This window comes from Heliangelus exortis, chromosome 2 (assembly GCF_036169615.1).
Source record: "Heliangelus exortis chromosome 2, bHelExo1.hap1, whole genome shotgun sequence".
Lineage (NCBI taxonomy): Eukaryota > Metazoa > Chordata > Aves > Apodiformes > Trochilidae > Heliangelus > Heliangelus exortis.
In genome coordinates this window covers 137645306-137665893 of record NC_092423.1, presented here as the reverse complement: position 1 = coordinate 137665893, position 20588 = coordinate 137645306, and the positions used below count along the sequence as shown (strand labels likewise).

Here is a 20588-nt window from a genome sequence, read left to right as displayed (position 1 = left end):
TGAAATGCCACCCAGAATACAACCAGCAGTTGTTCCTTTGCTGGAGCAGCTGAAGGCAGTGGGGCTGACTCAGCAGCCACTTTACAATTTTCAGCTTCTGAGTGTGTCTGGATGCTGTGCTGGCCCTGCAATAAAAGGAACCATCACTTGTGCACTCCAGTGGCATGGCTGGCAGCCAGGATGTCCCCACCCTGGGATGCAAATGCTCCTGTGTGACAAAGCTCCCAAAGCTGGGTTAAGGGACTTCCTACAAGCAGCTGCCTTTTCCCCCCCTTCCTCTTTTCCTGCAGCCTCTCCTCAGATGTTGAATAGGAAGAGAAAGAAAGGGGATGTAGAAATGAATGTCTGGGAATGGGAGGAGGCCAAGTGAAAGGGAGAAGAGCAGAAACCTTGTAAATTGTCCTTACTTCAGGACAAAGTGATATAAAGCCATGGCTTTGTGTGACCTGCCTTTTTTTTTTTTTTAACTTTTATCTCACAGAGGCTCTGGTGAAGATAAAACAAAATGGAAATGCTAAGTGTTAATCTTGCAACTAGAGAATAAATTACTGTTTCTGGACGAGGGATTTATGAAGAGGAACTGAAAGTTCAAATTTTACTTCTGATGGCCTCAATCTAAACTTTAACCAGTGTGAAATACTTTGAAGTATTGAGTAGCAGTTTTTGTGGTTTTTAGCACAATTCAGTCATCTCTGATTGCTTTCATTGCTACGGCCAGTTTTAAATGTGTTTATCTTAGTTAAAGACTTTTCTGGTATGCAGTTACAAAGATACTTATTTAAAAATAATTTAGTGGTATTTGCAGATAGCTATGAAAAACTTGATTTATGTGCATTAGGGTTTTACTAATTAATTTACTTCTGTACAAAGGGACTCTATCCTGAATCACATGGAATTGTTGGCAATTCGATGTATGACCCAGTGTTTGATGCCAGCTTCAGCCTTCGAGGGCGAGAGAAATTCAATCACAGATGGTGGGGAGGTCAACCAGTAAGTTTCAGATTCCCTTCTCCTCCCTCTCTCCCTCCCTCCTTCCCCCACTCTTCTCCCTCCCCCTCCCCCTGTACTGTGGAACATAGCCAATAATAATAATTCAAAAAATACATCTGTGAACAATTTGTACCTAACCTCCCCCCTGCCCCAGATGGCCCTGTGTCTATCAATTTAATGTAATGTTTTGAGTTGGCTTTTGCTTTTCAGAATAATAAAGCCATTGATTATGGAAAGGTGCTTGCATTGATAAGTATGAATTAGATATGGCTAGGAAAAAGCCTCACTTCAGGCAGCAGTTTAACATGAATGACTGTATTTTTGTCACAGTTGCATAATGTTTCCTTTTCATTATGAGTTTCTCAGGTTTTCATCCTAGTAATGTTCTTGTGGCAGTTTCAGAATTAATGTTCTGTCAGTGTAGCATGGCACTTCATAATTATCATTTGTTAAGTCCACAAGTGATCACTGTTACCTGACTTACTGCAGAGACTGAAGAGGTTTGTGAATTAATTTCTGCCTCTAGCACAGCAGCAGTGACTGAACAAGATCCTCCCTCTTAGATTAGTGTTGGACTTACTGTTTTCTCTGTCTCTAAATCCTTATTCTGGGCAAGGAAATGGCCTCCTCCAAAGTATTCTGCTTTACCAGAGTTAAGAAGATCCTCTTGGTTCTGCTGTGCTTTCCCCTGTTAGTGCATGCTGCAATGCCTTGCTTTGCCAACAAAAGGGGGTTGTGCGAGCAGCCAAGGTGCACATACATTTAATTGCATAGATTGGTTTGGGAACTGAAGTTTAAAAGCTCCCTGAGCAGTTAACCCCACAAAAGAGTGAGGTGATAGAGGTGGGAGAGAGATGGCAAAGAGCTTGGAACACCATAATCTGTCCTTACTTTTTGATAAAGTGATCAAAGTCATCCTCTAAATCTCTTAAAACAGAAAAATCCCAAGAGACTAAAGGAAGTTACTCAGATGGTTTTAGGGTTAGCAAGTGTGTGTATTATTTGTCTACATGTGGTTTTAGTCTCCAACAGATGTGAGCCGGGACAGCTTAGAGCTGCAGGCAGATGTGTTTTGCTGTGGCTGAGCCAGAACGAGGTATTTTTGCTCTTGTAAAATTTGTCAGCATAACAATGAGTGTAGTCAATACATCACCCAACTACAACCTTGGTTAGCTTTTAGCATGGTTTGTGTAGAGATGAGAAGGTGAGGAACATGTCTGGCTATTGTCCTCCTAGATGTGAGCAGAGAAGCAGGATCAAAATCAGGAGAAGTGAAAGAGAGGCGGTGGGGAACTACTTCCACCTCAGCTACACCCAGAGCCACACGGCTAATAAACCCTGTTTGCTGCAGTCAGGCATTGAGCTCAGAGTAAATAGTGTGGCTCATCTGCTCTGTGACAACTTGTTAATCAGCTGTAATTGAATTATGCATTGCAAATTTAGTTGTGCATCTTACCTTAATCACAGCTCAGGGAATTAGGGAAACTAATTATTGGGGACTGTTCAAATGTCTCTACTTGTAAATGATGATATTTTTAAAGTACAGTATAAGCCTACAAAGATGTAATCACCTGTTGTGTTCAGTGGGACCTATTGGTAATTCTCACACCCACCCATTAGAAACACCTATACTGGTGCAGAGAATAAAAGGTTTTTTTGACTGTAAACAAGGGTCATGAAAAATGTCAACTGAGGGGAGTTCAAGAAAGTTACTCAACTGTGGATGAGCACACCTTGGATGAAGTCTTCAGAGGAGTGGGGGGAGTGTTCTCTACATGAGTAAGGATGATAAAATAAACCATCGGATCTGAAAAAGTCTTAAAAAGGAAAAACCATGCAAATACTATAATAAACTGGAAATGTCTATTGAGAATTGGAAACAAATGCATGGATAAGGGACAGAATTTCACCTTCCCCACTTATTGCAAAGGAAACTTGTTAGTTTGGTAAACCTGATAGAGTGGTCATTTTGGCTGGGTAAGGAGGTAATGGGTCTCTTGCAGAAGTATGATATAAACAATACTCTTTGCATGTGGAATATATTTTATAAGAGAACTGCAGTGTTTAATAAGAGAAAAAAATATCTCCATCCATATATGGATTAGATGTGGTCCCTTTCTAATGCATTTTTTAGTTTTCTCTATGTATTGAATTTGTATAGACTGTAAAAAGAGCTGGGTATTACAAGAGAAGATAAAATTAGGGGAGGAGGAAGGCAAATCTGGTTTGTGTATCATAGAAGTCTTGTCTGTCATATCACATATTCATCTGATCCTTTATAGATATTAGGTCTCAATCTGGAATATTCAACTTCAGAATGGTACTTGGTTTGCTTAGAATTGGGAATTATTATTTTTCAGTCCAGGAAGGCAGAAAAAGTGTCTGGGACCCCCAGACTCATATTATGGCTAAAACTGGCTAGAAGAGAATGTAATTTAATGTACTTTCTAAAAACCTTTCTTGCTTCTGGAAACTGGTCTAATGTAGAGGGGCTTTTTGGTGTGTGTGTGTGTGTGTGTGTGTGGTGGCTTTTTTTGCTTTCTTTTTGTTTCGTTTTTTTGTAATTACTTGTTCTAATACTCAGTATCTTGCTGGGAAACAGCAACACATTACAATGGACATCAGTGGGACTTGGCAGATGTGTAGCTTAATGTTTCTACACCAGGAATTCTGATTAATTAATTTTAAGACCATTAGGAAAAGGAGAAAGGGGGAGAAAGCTTGCAAGTGTTTTGAGGGGCACTAGCTGGTTGTGAAACCTTTTGAAATCCAGACTCCTGTTTTAGTATATAACCTTGATTTATTATATAAGCTTAAAACCACCTTGTTTTCAAAATAAGTGTGTTTGACAGGAAACAGCTGTAAAACCACTCCTCATATTGCTACAGCAGCTTGCAGAAATAGTGAGCATCAGGGTCCATGCTCCAAAAGGGGAAACTAAGTTTAATGCTCATTTTTCATAACACTGAGTCTCTTTTCATCCCAAGTAACTTTAAGCACTAAATTAGGCCCCAGATTCCTTTGGCAGTAGTTTTCCATTTCTTAATTTGATGTAGTGAGCTTAAGCTTACACTACAGACAGTACAATGCATTTTTATTTTTAGTGGTCTTTACTCCACTGGCCTTTCCAAAGTCAGAAAATGACAGGTACAAAACTGCTGGTCAGTTGTTAACTGGGACAGAGGGGATCCTTCAGAAGGTAACCCAGCTTAGATCTGACTTTGGCTCCAAACATGCCTCTCTCTTCAGAAATATCTTTATTATGAAAGCACTGAAGGTTGTTAGAGTACCATGTATGAAACTTTATTTTCATTCTTAGCCTTTTAAAGAGAATACAGCCCTCAGAAAGGGCCAAGCTTGAGATACCAAGGTAATCCTTAAAAAGGGCCATGACATTCCTAGATGACTTGTCAGGATGTCATAAGGCTGTCTTTACAGTCTGTAGTCATTAGGCATCATCACTACACATCCTAGCTGCATAGTCCTGATTTTATCTGAATTTCACATTCTGTATCAACCTTTGGGATAAAACAGTTTTGATTTCCTGTTTATTAGGATTTTTGTTGATTTTGATTATCAAATGATTGCAGAAACAACTTATTTTAATTTTCTTGCTTGGTCAGCCTGAGCGTTTGCAGGATAATTACATCTGAGAAGCCCAGGCTCTGCAGCAAGCTGTCATCTTTCTTTTTGTCCTGAATACATTTTGCAATCACTTTGTTGATTGGCTGGGAAAGCAAAAGGAAGCATGTCTATAATTGCTTTTTTATCAGTATGTCTTTTTTTTTTTTTTTTCCTAGCTTGAGCCATGAACAAGCTAGGGAGCTATTTAAGTCTCTATTAATTTAATGGGCTTCTCATGTCAAAATCTTCTGTCTGAGCAAGATGGCAATGCTTAATTGTCAAGGCTGTGAGATCATCTGTGTCCTGTTAAAGAGTAAGGAGCATGGAAGGAATACTCAACCTTTTACCCTGGCAGAAAAAAATGCATATATGTAAAATACAGGAGTGTAACATTTGACACCACCATGGTATTAATCCTACATGCTTGCACCAATAATGGATGTGTTTTTTTACCTAAGCAATGTTGTCATTTCCCCTTTCCCACATTTACCTGGATGTGGGAAGGGATTTCCCATTCATGCATTCCCAGCTCTTTGCTGCAGTGGGTGTATGTGATTATTCTGCTCCTGACATGGAAGTTCTTGCCTGGTTGGCAAGTGGGAGGATGTTTGCACAACTTGGGCCATGGGCAGGACTTCAGAGCTGTCCCTTCCATCAGCCCTGACCTGAGGTGTGCTGCTGCCAGTCCTTCCACAGGGGAACAAACACAGGGCAACTTTGGCAAAGTAATAAGCTCTTATTTATTCATAGAAGATGAGAAGCAGGGAAGTGGGCCCCACTTTCTCTGGAGGTTTTCAAAGACAATTCAACATCTCTTGGATGACTGCATGTAGGATTTGTGTGCAAACATGTTTAAGACAGAAGAAGGGAGAACTTGAGACTTTCATGTTCTGTATGACATTGCCACCTAAAAGCCAGTCTATTTTTATCCATAAATAAGATTTGTAGTCATTCAATGTAGACCAAAAAAAAAAAAAAATTGTAGTTTAACTTACAGGATATATTTTGTACATCTAGAAAATGTGTATTATTTCTTGGGACGTTTGCCAGTATACTAAGGTTGATTCTGTGTGTCTGTAGTTTAACAGGTCTTTCTGCACTGGAAAAGTCAGATATTCTCTAATTTCTTTGGCATGCTATAGAGACATAGTAGTTAATCTTTGTTGGTATTTTTTTAATATTTATTTCTCTCATCTCTGCTTAAGCAAATTAATTCTGAAATAACTTATTTCCTTACATAGCTTACAATATAAGGCTTGACCTAGATGCAAACCATGGGTGCCCATCTTTCATAGTTAAAACATCTGGCTGTAAAGTCTAACACTCCTAACAGTTAAAACCAATATATTTACATATGGCAAATAAATTACATAAGCTCACAAATGGTACTGACCTTGCAGTGCCTAACACAGCAAACGTTATGGTAAGTGACCTGAACAGATGTGATCAGCCATAGAGTGTATTTAACACGTTGCATTTGCATGCTCAGTACTGGAACACCTAGGATTAATTAGCTGAAAGACTGACTCTAACCAACAGAGAGGAAATGGAACAATAACCCTTATGTCCTTCTTAACTTCAACTGGTTTTGATGGCCAAAGTTGAGAGGGCATCAGCTAACTTTTTTCTATCCTACACTGACTGACAGTGACAGGCTCCTGTCAGCCTGTGAGAGGTATGACTTGTAAGACAATTTAATTTAAAGGCAGTTAGAGGTGTTCACTGGTGATTAAGCTGCAGTAAGAGTTTCCTTACTTTTCTGCTACTTTCCTATAGCTGAGGATAGTGGGGAAACTTATATTCTCCTGTCAGCTGCCTTCAGACTGTTGTCTAATTTTACCCAGCCAGCAAAGGGTCTGGCTAACCAAGGACACTGCTGGTAGAGACTGCTACCACTGGATTCATCAGCAATAGCTGCCACAAATCTAAAACACACTGGACATTTGATTTAAAGCTTGTCCAGTGCTGTTTCTCTGCATACTTAAAGATGTTTCTGCAGATGTATTGCTATGAGTACCACCACGTATAGTGTTGGATAGTGTTCAATTTTCTTATTTTGGTTTTAAAGAAACAAAAGTGTGGAGGTTTTTTTGTTGTTTTACCCACCCCTTTCTAAGAAGGAAGTGGGAGGGTCCAGTAGTAAGTTGTTGTAACCTTGAGTTGAACCTTGGTCAGTCCCAGCAAAGTCAGGGTGGAATGGTTCAGACTCTCCTCAGATGCTGTGGTCAGATATGTGCCTCCTCATTAGCTGTCTGTGACTGGAGCAGATCATTGGCTTAGCTGTTGAGCTTATTTCAAGTGCAGCAGACACAAGTCCTCATCCTAACAGTTAATGCCAGTGTAAAATGGCTGCATTCCTGAGGCAGGGAGGATGCAGTTTTTCCCAGTCTGAAGCCACTCCAAGTGCTTTGGACTTCTCTCCCTTACTGCTCATTTAGGAGTTTGTAACTAGGAGTGATCTACACTTGTGTGCACTGCTCCCTGTTCAGAAAAACATTAATGTTGTTTTCATGTGGCACTCCTGAAGCACAATCTATGCTTGACAGGAATAAAAAAATAGCTGCTACCTTCTTGAAGGCTTGCTGGGTATCTTGGCAATGTACATAGGGGCTACTTATTCAAATGCCAAGATGACTACTGTTTTCCTTGCTTGTCCAGAGGGAGAGTCTTTTGGCACATTGTAAAAACTGCTGCCTAAAATAGACAGGGTCAGGGGTGGTTTCAGCAGTGCTAAGAGTCATGCAGCATAGGGCAGCTTCAGCTCTTGGGGGAGGAACTTGGCTGGGCTGATTTGGCCAACCAGGGAGGTTGGCCTGGGCCACTTGGACCAAGCTGGACCATTTGGATCTGTGCAGGCCGAAGCACTGGAAAGTCAGACTAGAGTTAACAGATGGTAAAATTGAAGTACTGAATTCCCTGGACTTAGTTTGTTGGTATCTTCCCAAAGATATCTGCAAAATAATTTAAACTTTGCAGGAATACAAACACTTTCAAAGAAAAATAAATCTGCTGCAGCTCTGTAGGGACAATGGTTTTCCAAGTACAGCAAGACCAAAGAGGATAACAGAAGTGGAGCTGACACTCCCCAGGCTGAATTTGTATTTGACCTCTTTTCTCTGCAGTGATAGGGTTCTGCTCTAGGAATAAATCTGTAGAGTAAAGACAAATACATTTTCTTTAAGTGTGGGCCCTTTTTCACTTGCAAAGCTCACAGACCACTAATGAATATGGCTGTTGTGTGTATATATGTGTATATATATATATATATATATATACACACACACACACACATGGAAAGTTATATACCCTGTGCTGCTTTAGATGATGCAGATGAGGTTGTGGATGTGTCCTTGTGTTGCAGCTACACCTTTGGCTGCAGTGAATGTGTTCAGTGATGTGATCAGGGAGTTGTAGGCACACTTCATCTCTCCTGTTCACCTACATCCTTCTGTCCCATCATAAATTCAAAGCCACATCATCTTTTGGTTATTGTCCCTGTGCAAACCCCAGTGCTGCTGGAAAGAAGTCTGCAGAGGTTTGGGGAGATAGGTGCTTGGGGGACTCCCTCTTTGGTGGCAACTGCAGTGAAGAATAATATGAACCAACCTTGAAATCAGGCTCTTAAGTACCTGAAAACAGAGAAGGGTGCACTGCAAATTCATGGGCATTTTGCTCCTGCTCTTGCTGCATTTATTTAGTAATCCACCATTTCTATAAGGTTACCAAGGATGTATTCTTTCCTGGAAAAGAATACATTACCAAAAAGAATACAATGAAAACAAATTATTTTTTATAGCTGTGATTTTTATTTAATTGGATTGAGTCCAGTAAGATTTGGAAGAGTAGAAAATGAAAGGTAAATTGAGAGGTGTGTTCAGGGCACTTGAAAGGCAAAGATTTACTGTTTACTATTGCCTCAATGTGCAAATGAGTTTCATCAGACTGCCAAATTTATTTCAGTTAAGACTGGTGCATGAATAATTCAGACATGACATTTGAATAATGCATACCTAGATAACAGTTTGTAAGTGCCTGTTTGAGCAAGGCAGAGGGGCCTTGGATTTATCTTCAAAAATATAATCAAAGGAAACCAAAGATTCTGGAATTATTAAGGGATCTATGAATTGGCTTAATGGCTTATGAAATGGAAAAAATATAGTATGCATAAATAATGGGAAGAAATAATTTAGTTGTATACATAATGCTGGCCTTTAAGCCATTACTACTATTGAAATGAGTAATTTGAGACAATTTTGATAGGTCTGAGTAGTTCTGATAGTTTGAATTTGTTTGTGTAGAGCTACAAACTCACATTGTTTGCTTTCCTTGATTGTGGACCTTTCTGATGTTTGGTCATCCTCATTTTCCTGCCTTGTGTAGAAACTCATAGAATAGAAAAGACAAAGAGGGCAAAGGGAGGGTGAGAGGGAGGCAAGGTAACCAGGGGTATGATATGGCTTTCAATAGTGACAGATCAACCAAACCTAGGCTACTCTTTCTCAAAAAGAACTAATTAGAGGGGATTATCATGAATGTTGCATGGAAGTGGGAAAAGAAAGAATTAGTAAACTGTTATCCTAGTGTGAGAACAGTACCCTAAATACAATGAAATTGGTGGATATAAGCCAAACAAAAGCACACTCATGCAGTGGAACTTACTGCTACAGACTGGGTTTTAACCTGAAAAATATATGGAGTTCAAGGGACTGAAAAAAGGATTTGAAAAATTTGTGGAGATTGTTTTGATCATTTCCATCAACGACCATTTGGAGTCAGCTCAAAATGTTCTTAAAAATCTATGGTAGAAAAGTGTCCCTCTCTGCTTTTTTTAGACCCCTTCTCATCTGTGCCCTTTTTTAGGTATTCTTTCCCAAGGTGTCTTATGCTGATGACACTTGATGGCAAATAATGAGGGAAAAGGGACATTTATTCAGACACTGAGTAGTGTTGTGTTCTGTTAACTGTGTGCTCTCCAATACTAGAATGCTGAGAGGCTCAGGTAAGTAATAGCTGGTCTTTGAAAATTAAATGGAATAACTTCAGAAATTTCTGGCCATGAATCTTGCTGCTTTGCATTAAAACCAACACAAGATTTGCGGATGAAAGTCTACAGCACAGCAGCTGATCCATGCTCCAGGATTTGCATAGGTTTGTCTCTCCACATGCCCTAATTAAGGACACTGGCTGAAGGCTGCAGTTTTAGTCAAGGCTCAGGATAGAAGAATGTGTCTTGAAAACATTTTCTTTTGATTTCAGAGGGTCATTAAAGATCTGAATACATTCTAATCCTCTTATATTTTCCTCATTAGATTTGGATTACTGCAGCCAAGCAAGGGGTGAAAGCTGGCACGTTCTTCTGGTCTGTGTAAGTGCCCTATGTTTTCTGGAGATTTGTAACTAATAATTCAAAATTAATTTCATGGAAGTATTTATTAAGTTATTTTCTTTAGAAGCTTGGACTTCATAACTGTAGCCCTCTCTTGAGGGCCCTTTTTTCATTTCTGCAATTTTTCTGATAGTTGAAGCTGGTGTTACAGTTTGATGTTGTAAGTTCATACAGTGAAGACAACCACTGTATTACAAGGCATTAAAAATGAACTTATTTCTTCAGTTATATGAGGAAAAGATGTGTGATTAAATAAAAATATCTTTCTTTCATTTAGTGGTGTGTTGTTTTGCCTCCTCAGTATTACTAGCAATAGTTCCTAGTCCTCTGAGTTTTATGAGATGTTCTTTCATTGTCCTGAATGTCATCTGACATCAGCAGCCTGACTGACCCACTCATTTTACAGTCCAATTTAGCCCTTCAGCAAGATATTAATTAAATGTTGCTAAGACAGCATTGAGGATCTTTGCTGTTTAATTTTTTTTAATGGTTCAAAATTATTTTCCCTTGTCCCAACTAAGAAATATCTTCCTAACTGGAAATGGATGAGTTCTGATAATTTCTGAGTTCTGAGGAATTCATGTGGACCAATCTCTCGTTTAGTGGCAGGATTGCAGGAGCAAAGAAAAAAGGCAAACTGTAGACAAACTGTCAAGATTGAACTATTCAGGGGGCTTGCCTATTTTTTGTAATTCCATTAGGAATGCTGATCTTTGCTACTCTAAATACCATATAGCATATGGAGAGCATAATAAAATGTACCCCATGCAAGGCTAAATCTATCATCAGTTTTGTAAGATGGTTACCTGACAGAGCTCTAGTCTGGTCCTCTACAAAACAAAGAAATCTGATTTGTAACCCCTACATATGTGTAGTCACCATAAACACCTTGGTTAATGCATGCTTGAGGATATAAAGTAGTCTGGAAGGTAACCAAGGATATGCCATAGAAATGGCACTAGTGAGGGAGGGAAACAGGCACTTTATTATGGAGGAAATATATATATATATATATATATATCTTCAAACTATACTATTTAGTTTGGAACACAGGATATTTTTGGGGAGAATTTTCTCTTAGGAATACAGCAGTTTTTAAAACATCTTAGTCCCAAATGGTTTAATTGAAACAATGGATTTCTTCCATATTTCATAATTAATGAAAATATAAAAACAAAGCAAATTCCAAGATTATTATTCTACTTTGTGATATTGCCTTGTTTGCAAATTTTAGCATAAATTCTCATTTTAGTAGTTATTTTACAACAGAAAGTTCTCTGTGTAGTTGGAGACTGAAGACCACTGTTATACAGGACATTAAAAATGAACTTCTTTCAGAATTGTTGCTGGCACCTCTCTTTCTCTGTTGGATGTTTCCAAAGAGAGCTGAATTCAGTTCAGCATGGTGAATCCCAGACAGTTGTATTTGATTCCTGCCTTGGGATTCTGCTGTTGATCTAATGGAATCTGGACTAACTATGATATTGTATTAAAATAACCGTGTGGTCACTGACCTGCAGATCTTTCCTAAGATGAGATATATGGAAGTTTAGCAGCTGTTTGAGGTTACTCATTCTCATAGCTCCAGCAGCCAAGTGAGAAGTCCCAGGATACAAGCAGTGAAATAGGATAAGTCTGTTCTGCAGAGTGAGAAGCTGTCAAAGTTTTGCAAGTTCTGGTGGCCTGGTGTTTCAGATGACTGCTTTGATTTACACCATCTTAACCCTCAGTTTGGTTACTGTTAAGTCAATAGAAACATTTCTTGTCTTCAAGACTGCCAGAGTAGGGTGGCTGTTTAACCCTGTACTGATGTGAGCAATTTAATATTTTTTATTTATGCCAGCTATCTGATGGTAGCACCACTGTGCATACAAAAAGGTTCACCTAGGTTAAAGTTACCAGAATGGCTCTTTATTCATCCATGTTTAGAACAGTTAAATTTATTGCTTTGAGTTCTGACTCCAGGTACAAACTTTTAATCATCTTTCTTTTGAATTGTGTGGAAACCCAAGAGATCTGAAGTGACTCTATTTGCAAAAGCAGAATACTGGTAGATTGGTACAAAATACCAAGCAAGAAAGAAGGATCCTTAAGGAAATTATGTTGTTATGGTTGATATTAATCATGTCAAAGTCAGCTGTTGATGTTTTTTTGTATTCTGTGATAACAAGGGATATTTTTGTGTTTTCTGGTCCAGTGTCATCCCCCATGAGCGCAGAATATTAACAATACTGCAGTGGCTAACGCTCCCAGACAATGAAAGGTAATTCACTTGCTGCCATCTCCTGTTGGATAACTTCTGTCTTGTCTTTTTCCTAACAGTAGCTGGTAGAGCAAAGGGAAATTTAATTCTAAAAATTATTTTTGTCTGTTACAAGCTATCACTGATTTAAGGATTTGTTGGGGTTTGTGTTAGGGCTTTGAGGGGTTTTTTTTGTTTGTTGTTTTGTTTGTTTGGTTGGTTGGTTTGCTTGTTTTTCCTAGGCTTTTAACAGTCAGCATTTTGCTTCTTCTCAATGAATGTATGGCATGAATTTATTTCTCATCAGGAAGCATTTATTTGCCTGGATTATCTTGGATTTTTCTTATCCTACTGAGTCCGTTATGGTTTAACAACCTTACAGGCAGTGGCAGTTGGGCAACTGGACCCTGAAGACTGGGAAAATGTTAAGATTTTAATTATGAGGACTTTTTAGTACTTAAGTTCCCACATGCTCACACAGGGGAGTTGCTGTTGTGATCTTTCCTACAAGACTTTTGAAAGACTGTGTGTCCTCAGATGGTACTCCATGTGCCTGCATGTGTTCTTGGATTTAATAAAATTAATTTCTTAATCATACCATGGAAAAATATGACTGAGAAATAGTTCTTTTTCCATGAGCCCAGCTCTCATTGAAAGGCTGATTTGATTCAACTTGACCTAACAGGTCTGAAGATTTTTTTGGTGAAAGCTATCCTGAACAAGACCTTCCTTTCTTTCTTTTTCTTTCAGGCCTTATGTTTATGCATTCTACTCTGAACAACCAGATGCTGCTGGGCATAGATATGGTCCTTTCAACTCAGAGGTTAGTATAGATTTTCTTCTGCAGAAAAATCACATGGCTCAAAAACACTGTGGGAATATTTGCGACTGCTCAGGAGTAATATTTTTAGCATTTATTTTTCACCCATTTCTGCAGAATGCTTCCCCTCCACCAGAGAAAGCAAAGTTGCTGTCTTAAGGATTTATCATGTGAGATTTACTTCTGAGAGAAGGAACTGCCCATGCCTTCCAGGAGGCTGTTTATTTCTGTGATATGATAATGCAAATGGAAAGATTTATTTGGAAAGACAGGGATATATTTGGGTGCAACAGCATAATTTAACTTTCCTCAAACAATTTACCCTTGTTCAAAGTAATAAAAATATAATGCAGAAAACATAGAGGAAAAATGCAAAGAAAGTTTTCTTTAAAGCTGCCAGCCTGAAGTAGCCAAAGTAATAATTCTAGTTTGTTGTGAACTGTAAAAAGCTGCTATTTCCAGTTTCATACAGGCCCTACAGGGGTTCAGAAAGCTTTGCCAGTGCTGTTCCTTCAGGGCTGGATTGCTGAGTTTGGAAAAAGTTTTGAAGCACTGCAAGGTATTTCAATGAAAAGTTACATGCAAAACACTACAGTAGTTTAACCCCTTGTCTGAGCTTTGGGTAGCTGGCTGGGGCTTTTGGGTACTGATTCCTTGCTCACACTGTCCTGCTGACAAGAACATAACAATTATGCACTTGTCTGGGATTTGTGTGATGGGAAAGCAAATTCTGCACCCGAATATCCTACTATGTTGGATGCTCCACTGATCCCCAGTGATCACTGGCATCTGGCAAAAATGTTTCAGTGTGAATGTATGCTTGCACATCACCATTATAAGACACTATGAGTTTGTATACATGCTTTTTAAAGAGTAAACAGATATTTGAAAACTGAGGAGTATATCAGATGCCTATCTTTGGAAAATAATACACATCTCCCCAGTGCCAGGTACCCAGCAATGTTTTCTTACTTGTTTGATATACATCTGATGCTTGTTCTCTGTCAGAGAAGAGGTCAAAGAGAAGAAGCATTAGGTCTTTTTTCATTTATTTTTATTATGCTTGAGTTACTTCAGCTGTTAAATGGGTTTGCAGCTCTTAAGAACTTGCTGTGGGTAGCACTCTTGTTGAAGCAGTTAGAGCCATGGTCCCAGAGCAGTGGGTTTCAGGCAAAGCATTGTAATGAGAGCTCTCTGATTCAAGGATATAGTACTCAATGATGCTTTAGAGATCCACTTCATTAAGTCTTACACGTGATATGTGTGGTTTATGACTGATGATTCTAATTTTATTTATCTGTAGACAACAACTTCTTCTGAACAGAGTTGTGGGGCTCTCTCTGTGGACTTAGGGGAACATATGAAGATGATGATTTGCATTTGTTCTGGAAACTGTAGCTCTTAACAAACCAGTTTAGTGTCCAGTGTGACAATCTAGTTTCAAGTTATTTATAAGTATCTAAAAAGTGAATTGTAACTATTTCATTGTAGAAAAAGTCATTATAAAAGCAAAATGCCCCCAAAGGCTCTTATTTTTTATGAGTTCTTCTGGATGGCTATCTGAAGGTTGACCTCTAGTTGCAAGGAAAAACTTACGTTTGTAGTAAGCGTGACTTAATACCTTATGACAGTTTTACAAATAGATTTATGCCATTTGTGTTAAACACAAGAGTATGAAAAAGATTTTTTGCAAATTGAGAACAGACAAGTTACCATATATCATGTATGAGTTTGCAGTTCAAACAGTGGCTGTAACTTTGTGAATGGAAATTTAAATAAATGAATACAGCTGTGTGAGTATACAGATGCTGAGATTTGCTAGGGCCCTGGTTTTAGGACAGAAAAAATAGGAAGTATTTTATATTGTTTGTCAGTATTGTTTTCACTGTTTTCAATATAATTTTTAGGAGCTCTGAAACTTACATAAGTCAGCTGGGAATGAAAGTCCTTAAATGGGGGATCCTTTTCATTTGCTTCCTTGATACCAAGACAATGTCCCTGTGAAACTGTTTTTTTCTTGTATACAGCTGGGAGTAGTTAGGTGGTTGAAGTAGTTCTGACAACTTCATTTTGCTTCATACAGAGTCAGATCAGCCAAACAATAATGTTTGAAAACAAACTCATAACTGTTCTGTGTTACATATCTGGGCTTCTTATTTATTCTTTTGAAGAACAAAGTTTTTATGCTGAGCTTTTCTTGCTGCATTTAGTAGCTTGAGTATATACACTTGAATATCTCCAAATACTAAAATATCAGAGTAAAGTGGGTGTTTACTAGAGTTTCTTATGCAAAGTAGTGTTCCAAATGTGTTTTATGGTCTAATGGGGTCCGTGACTGATCATTTTCACCTTCCAGACTTCAGTGGATGGCACTCAGAGCTTCACAGGACATGCACAACAGCCTATGAGTAGAACATCTTAAAAGCTAGAAATGAAGGGACCTAGATGCACTCAAAATTTATTGGTGAACTGTTAGTGTTGCTGAGATAAATAGAATACAGATTATGGCCCAAGTCCTCTAGCATAACTTCCTATGTCCTCTAACATTATGAATTTCAATGTAAGTGAGTTGGTTGTCTAGATTTTGGAGTTGGTTTGGGGGTTTTTTTTGTGTGTTTTGGGTTTGGGTGGTTTTTTTTGGTGGGAGATAAATAAACTTCTTAGGAAATAATGTAGTGGTTTCCAGTACATTTCCAGTAGTAGTTATGAGAGTTATCAAACTTGCTCTTGATTTACTTCTGCATTTTTTTTTCTTTCCCTCTGTGCTTCTGCAGTTGAACTCTGGTAGGTTGGTCCCTCCGGGTCAAGAAGCAGAGCTTTGGCTGGCTAGTTACCCTTGTGATGTTACAGTTCCCTTCTGTAAGCAGGGAGGGATTTGTTTCCCTCCTGTAACTGTTCTGACTCTTCTCAAGCAAGACTAAGATTTGGCTGGTTAATAAGAACTTGGCTTTTTTTTTTTTTTTTTTTCTTTTTTTTTTTTTTTTCTCCTCCTAGCTAACTTTTTTTTTTTTTTTCAATTAAAATATTGTAGAAATATACTACCATAAGAGCTCTAAACCACATTGAAATCTGGCACTGCTAAGCCATTTCTGCTGCTCCTCTAACTTGCTGTCTGGAGACGGCTGTTTCAGTGTTCAGACTTGGGTCTCCTGCGCTCGCGTGTTTCTGGCATTGTGGAGCTCTGTGTGAGCTGGTTCAGAGACAGTAAAACAAGAATCCTTCCTTTCCTTGCTGCTCCTCTCATCAGGACTGCACAAAGCTTGAAGCATTTTAAAAACAGAAAACTCTGGTGCTGCTTTATTAAAATGCCTTTCTGGAGAGAGACGAATGAGACTGGACTAGAATCTCCTTTCCAGATGCTTGCCTTGGAAGCAATGAAACAGCATGGCAGATGGTAACATCCCCTTCCTTCCCTCCCCTGTTTACATAACTCTGTAACGGAACAACTGTGAGAAGCTGCCTAAGTACACAGAAGTAAAATATCATCATAAATCTCCAACTCTTCTCAAGTCCACCCAGCATACTCCATTATACACAGTGTATCGTAGTTACTATCTCGCAGCAGGAAAATCTATGAACACTTCACATGTGATCCCAAGCAGTGCTCAGAGCCTGCAACTTCTGTTAATGTCAGTGAGTGGCACAGCTTAAAATTATGAACAAGTTGATTAATGGGATAGGAGGTTTTTTCAAGTTCTGTCTTAACATTTTTTTTTTCCCTTCTCTAAGTCCATCCCAGGTATTTATGCATTTATGAACAATACCATTACCCAGTAAGATACCACACTGGAAGTGCTAGGAAATAAGATCTCAAGTTGCCCATAAAGCTGTAATTGGCAGGTAGCAGTGCAGCTTTCTGATGCATTGCCCCTAACATGCCCTGCCTAGATGATTTGGATGACTCCATGCTGAGTCTCACCTTGTTAGCTTTGTGCTGCAGCCCCCAGTTAGTGGCTACTGGGGTTCTGGTGATTTCAGTGGGGTGCGTGGCCTACATATATTGTTGGCACCTACTATTAATACTGATAAAGGTACCTATTTTCATGGTGAGCCAAAAAGTATGTGCTGGAAACCTTGCAGAAAGCCATCTGAACCATAATCCAAGTGGGTTGTTGCATTTCCACCAGCAGCCTGCCCCAGGCACTCATTAAATTGTATGGAAAAAATTTTACTTAAACTGAGGTTGCTGAAATTTTGATAATAATTAATTAAAAAGCCCACCTAACTATGTATTTTCAAAACCAGAAGCCCCATCTATCTTCTGAAACACCAATTTCATTTGCTTTTATGCTGTCCACTCTTGTAACTGCTGCTCTGCTTTCAGTACAGTTTGGTGGGATCCTGAGAGACATATCCTAAATTGTCCAAATACCTACATTTTTCAAATGGCCGTGGTACTTATGCTTCAGAATTAGCTGGCATGGGTAGCTTTACTATCTGATGTGAGTTGAGACAGGCTTTTTTTCTGAGACATCTCTCCCCGCCAGCACAGGAGAGTAGTTATGGCTCCCCTCTTACTCCGCCTAAGAGACCTAAGAGAAAGCTTCCTCCTAAGAGGAGACAGGAAAGACCAGTTGCAGCTCCAAAGAAAAGAAGAAAAGTACATAGAGTGGATCAATATGCTCCGGAAGCTCGTCGGAAGAAAGTAAGTTTGCATATGTTCCAAAATTTATGATGGAAGTGCCACTTTTTAGGCACTACTCTAGCTTTATTTTTCTCAACTTGGGAGTTACTCCATGCTTCGTCTTGGGATTTTGCAGACCAAACTTCTATAAATGTACTGAAAGACCTGAAGGGGAGCAGCCAAACTGGACCAGGTGTTCTGGGAGCTGTGTTTTTCTTGTTTCAGACTCTGTTTGTATTAGGGAAAGTTGCTTTTGTAATCCCTTTGTTTTTAAATCCAGCCACCAGCTGGAGGGAATGTCCAATAAATCCCTCGGAAGACTCTAGCAGTGTTTCTAACCTTTCAGAGATACTACAAAATTGTGCAATGTATTTTAGCCTTCTGGACTCCCCAGCTCTTGGGAAGCTAGTGATTATTTGAAATTCTGTATCTAGTCATTGTGGTTGTGGAAAAGTCCTGAAAATGTGACTCATAAAATATAAAAGGGAAAGAATTTTTTTAAGTTGTGTAAAAAATATATTCTAAAACTGATTTGTGACTTTGGAGGGTAAAGGATTCCTGATTACATATTTCTGAATGCTTTACTTGCAATGGAAGTGCTACATAAGTCTGTTTTCAGGAGAAAAGTCAAATAGAATTTGAGGGAAAGGGTATTCCTTAGTATACTGTCTTTCCCCACCTGGCACTAACTCATACAGTGGGAGATACTATAGATCACTTCAATATTACTTTCATTTCAGAAATTAACGAATAAAAAACCTTTTTAAATAAGCAAATATTTCTCCTTTAGGCTTTAAATTAAAGCCTTGACACTCCACTGTATCCTACAGGAGGACGTAAACACTGTTCTAAGTAGCTTTTTTGTGGGGGTGCTTTTTAACTTGTTGCATGATTCAACTCAACCCAGTTGCTTTTGAGACTGATTCTTTAAGTGTAAAGCCATGGCAGACAGGGACACACACAAAATTATCAGATATGGGAAAACTGGATTTTTCCAGAGAACTCTTAATGCATATTAATCTAAGAGGAAAACTGATAACTAGTATTGATGATATTGCTATTATTTTGTCTTTCTAAGTTATACCCTTCTGGCATGGGGTGTCGTAAATAGCCTATAGCATTCCTACTGATGGGAGCATATGTGACTCTTTCTTTTTCCTTTATTTCTCTGGATGAAAAAGTCATCCAAACTTATCCCTAAAGAACTCTCCCTGATAAGAGAGCTGTTAAGATTTATCACAATTATTTCAGAAAAAAAACCTCATCCTAATATTAGATGATAGTTTCAATCATGTCTGCAAATTAATCTTTTGGTGCTGTTTGAGAGCAATGGAATAGTACAGGCTGGATCATACCAATTTATTTCTTTATTTATTTTTAAAGGATGCAGTGAAATTCGTTTTTGCTTCTAAACAAGCTTCTTCTAATGGAAAACTCAGGAGAGAATCCAGTTGTGGTCTGTATGTCTCAGATCCTATACTCTGAGCTTTCACAATAGTAACACTTCATTGTTGCACCATCTTAGGCATCTATATATCTTGCAAGATAAAATTTCTGTACAGCCTTCCAAAATCTTGATATCAGCATATTAGGTGAAGAAAGCTTTATGCAAGTGTTTCATTGTTTTACCAATAGCATTTTGAAGTTACATCTGGGACAGAACATACAGAAGAATGGCACAGCCACACAAAAAATTCTTGCCTGAATATACGACCTGCAGCCAGCCTTACATTGTAAAGACCATTTGGGCAAAACCTTGAGCTGAGCACTGTATAGAATAATAAAAGATAACTGAATTTAAAAATTGAAGAGAGATGATAAAATGAGATAAAGATATACTGGTGAAGGTCTTTCTAAGAGCTGCTTTAAACACAATCAAGCACTGAAAACCAGCAAGTTGAAAGGTTTGGGGGTTCTTTTTTTGATGATGTTCTTTCTTTCACTCTTCTTGAGTTTTTTGTCTCTTTTAAAAACAGGATTCTTTGTATATATTAACTTCATTACAGCTTCAGAATGTCTCTGCATCAGTACAGATGAAATTGTGAAGAAGCCAGCTAAACGAAACTGTCATCAATCATGAATCCTGGAAGTTGTTGTCCCTTGCCTCCACTTTTTCTTGTTTTTCCTATTTCCCACCATAATTCCATCTCTCAGTAGCTTCTTCCCCATCTACTTAAAGTGCCATATAGAAGATAAGATTTCCTTTCTCTTCCTATAGTCTGTCTTATTTGTCTTTCATCACTTAGTGACTCAGGCAAAGGGAGAATTTCTGAGCTGTCTCTTTCTGGGTCACACTAACATGGTGTTTATTTTTTGTTCTCAGAATACTCAGCCAAAATCTAGGTTTTTTCCTCATCCAAAATTTTTTAGCTTTCTGTTTGTTGCTGGGAGGATATTTTGTTGCAGATACTTGGACCAGCCAAATCAAATAGACAAATAAGAAAGAAATTTACATATAGTGACAAGAAATGTTTTCTTCTCAAAATCAAAACAAAATCTGAATCCTCTGCCTAAAATCTTACTTTAAAATGTTTCCTGCCTTTTGTGACATCTGGTAAAAAAATGTTAGAGCTGAAAACACAATCCTGTGAACATGTCTTTGTCTACTTTCTTTTGCTTCTTAATGAAAAGGAAACTTAAAGAAATCACAGTATGGTATCCATGCCTTCTGGACCTGCTGACAGTTTTGTCAAAACTGTCATTTGAGATGTTCAAAACTCTTGGCTTTGAAGCTGAAGACCAAACCCTCTGAGCCCCACGTGCTCATGGCTGGCATATTGTCATCCTAGTATCATATGCTCTCTGAAATGAATTTCATTGACTTGGTCTATGAATCCCAAGTCCAAAACTTCCTGTTCATACACATTCAAACCATTCACATAAAACAGCCTTTTAAAAGTAC

The 20588-nt window shown here is 38.5% G+C and overlaps 1 protein-coding gene across 11 annotated transcripts in view; it reads left to right on the top strand.

The window, feature by feature from the left end:
• The window catches only part of ENPP2 (ectonucleotide pyrophosphatase/phosphodiesterase 2), a 56172-nt gene that overhangs the window by 12419 nt on the left and 23165 nt on the right, over positions 1–20588 (top strand). For 6 of the 11 annotated variants that reach the window (XM_071738269.1, XM_071738265.1, XM_071738264.1 and 3 more), the window contains exons 8-11: positions 871–990; positions 9924–9979; positions 12198–12263; positions 12993–13065. In XM_071738269.1, coding sequence (XP_071594370.1) covers positions 871–990; positions 9924–9979; positions 12198–12263; positions 12993–13065 — 315 coding nt within the window. Of the gene's footprint in view, positions 1–870; positions 991–9923; positions 9980–12197; positions 12264–12992; positions 13066–17554; positions 17708–20588 lie in introns of all 11 variants that reach the window. The other 5 variants (XM_071738260.1, XM_071738263.1, XM_071738262.1 and 2 more) reach the window with 1 other exon arrangement.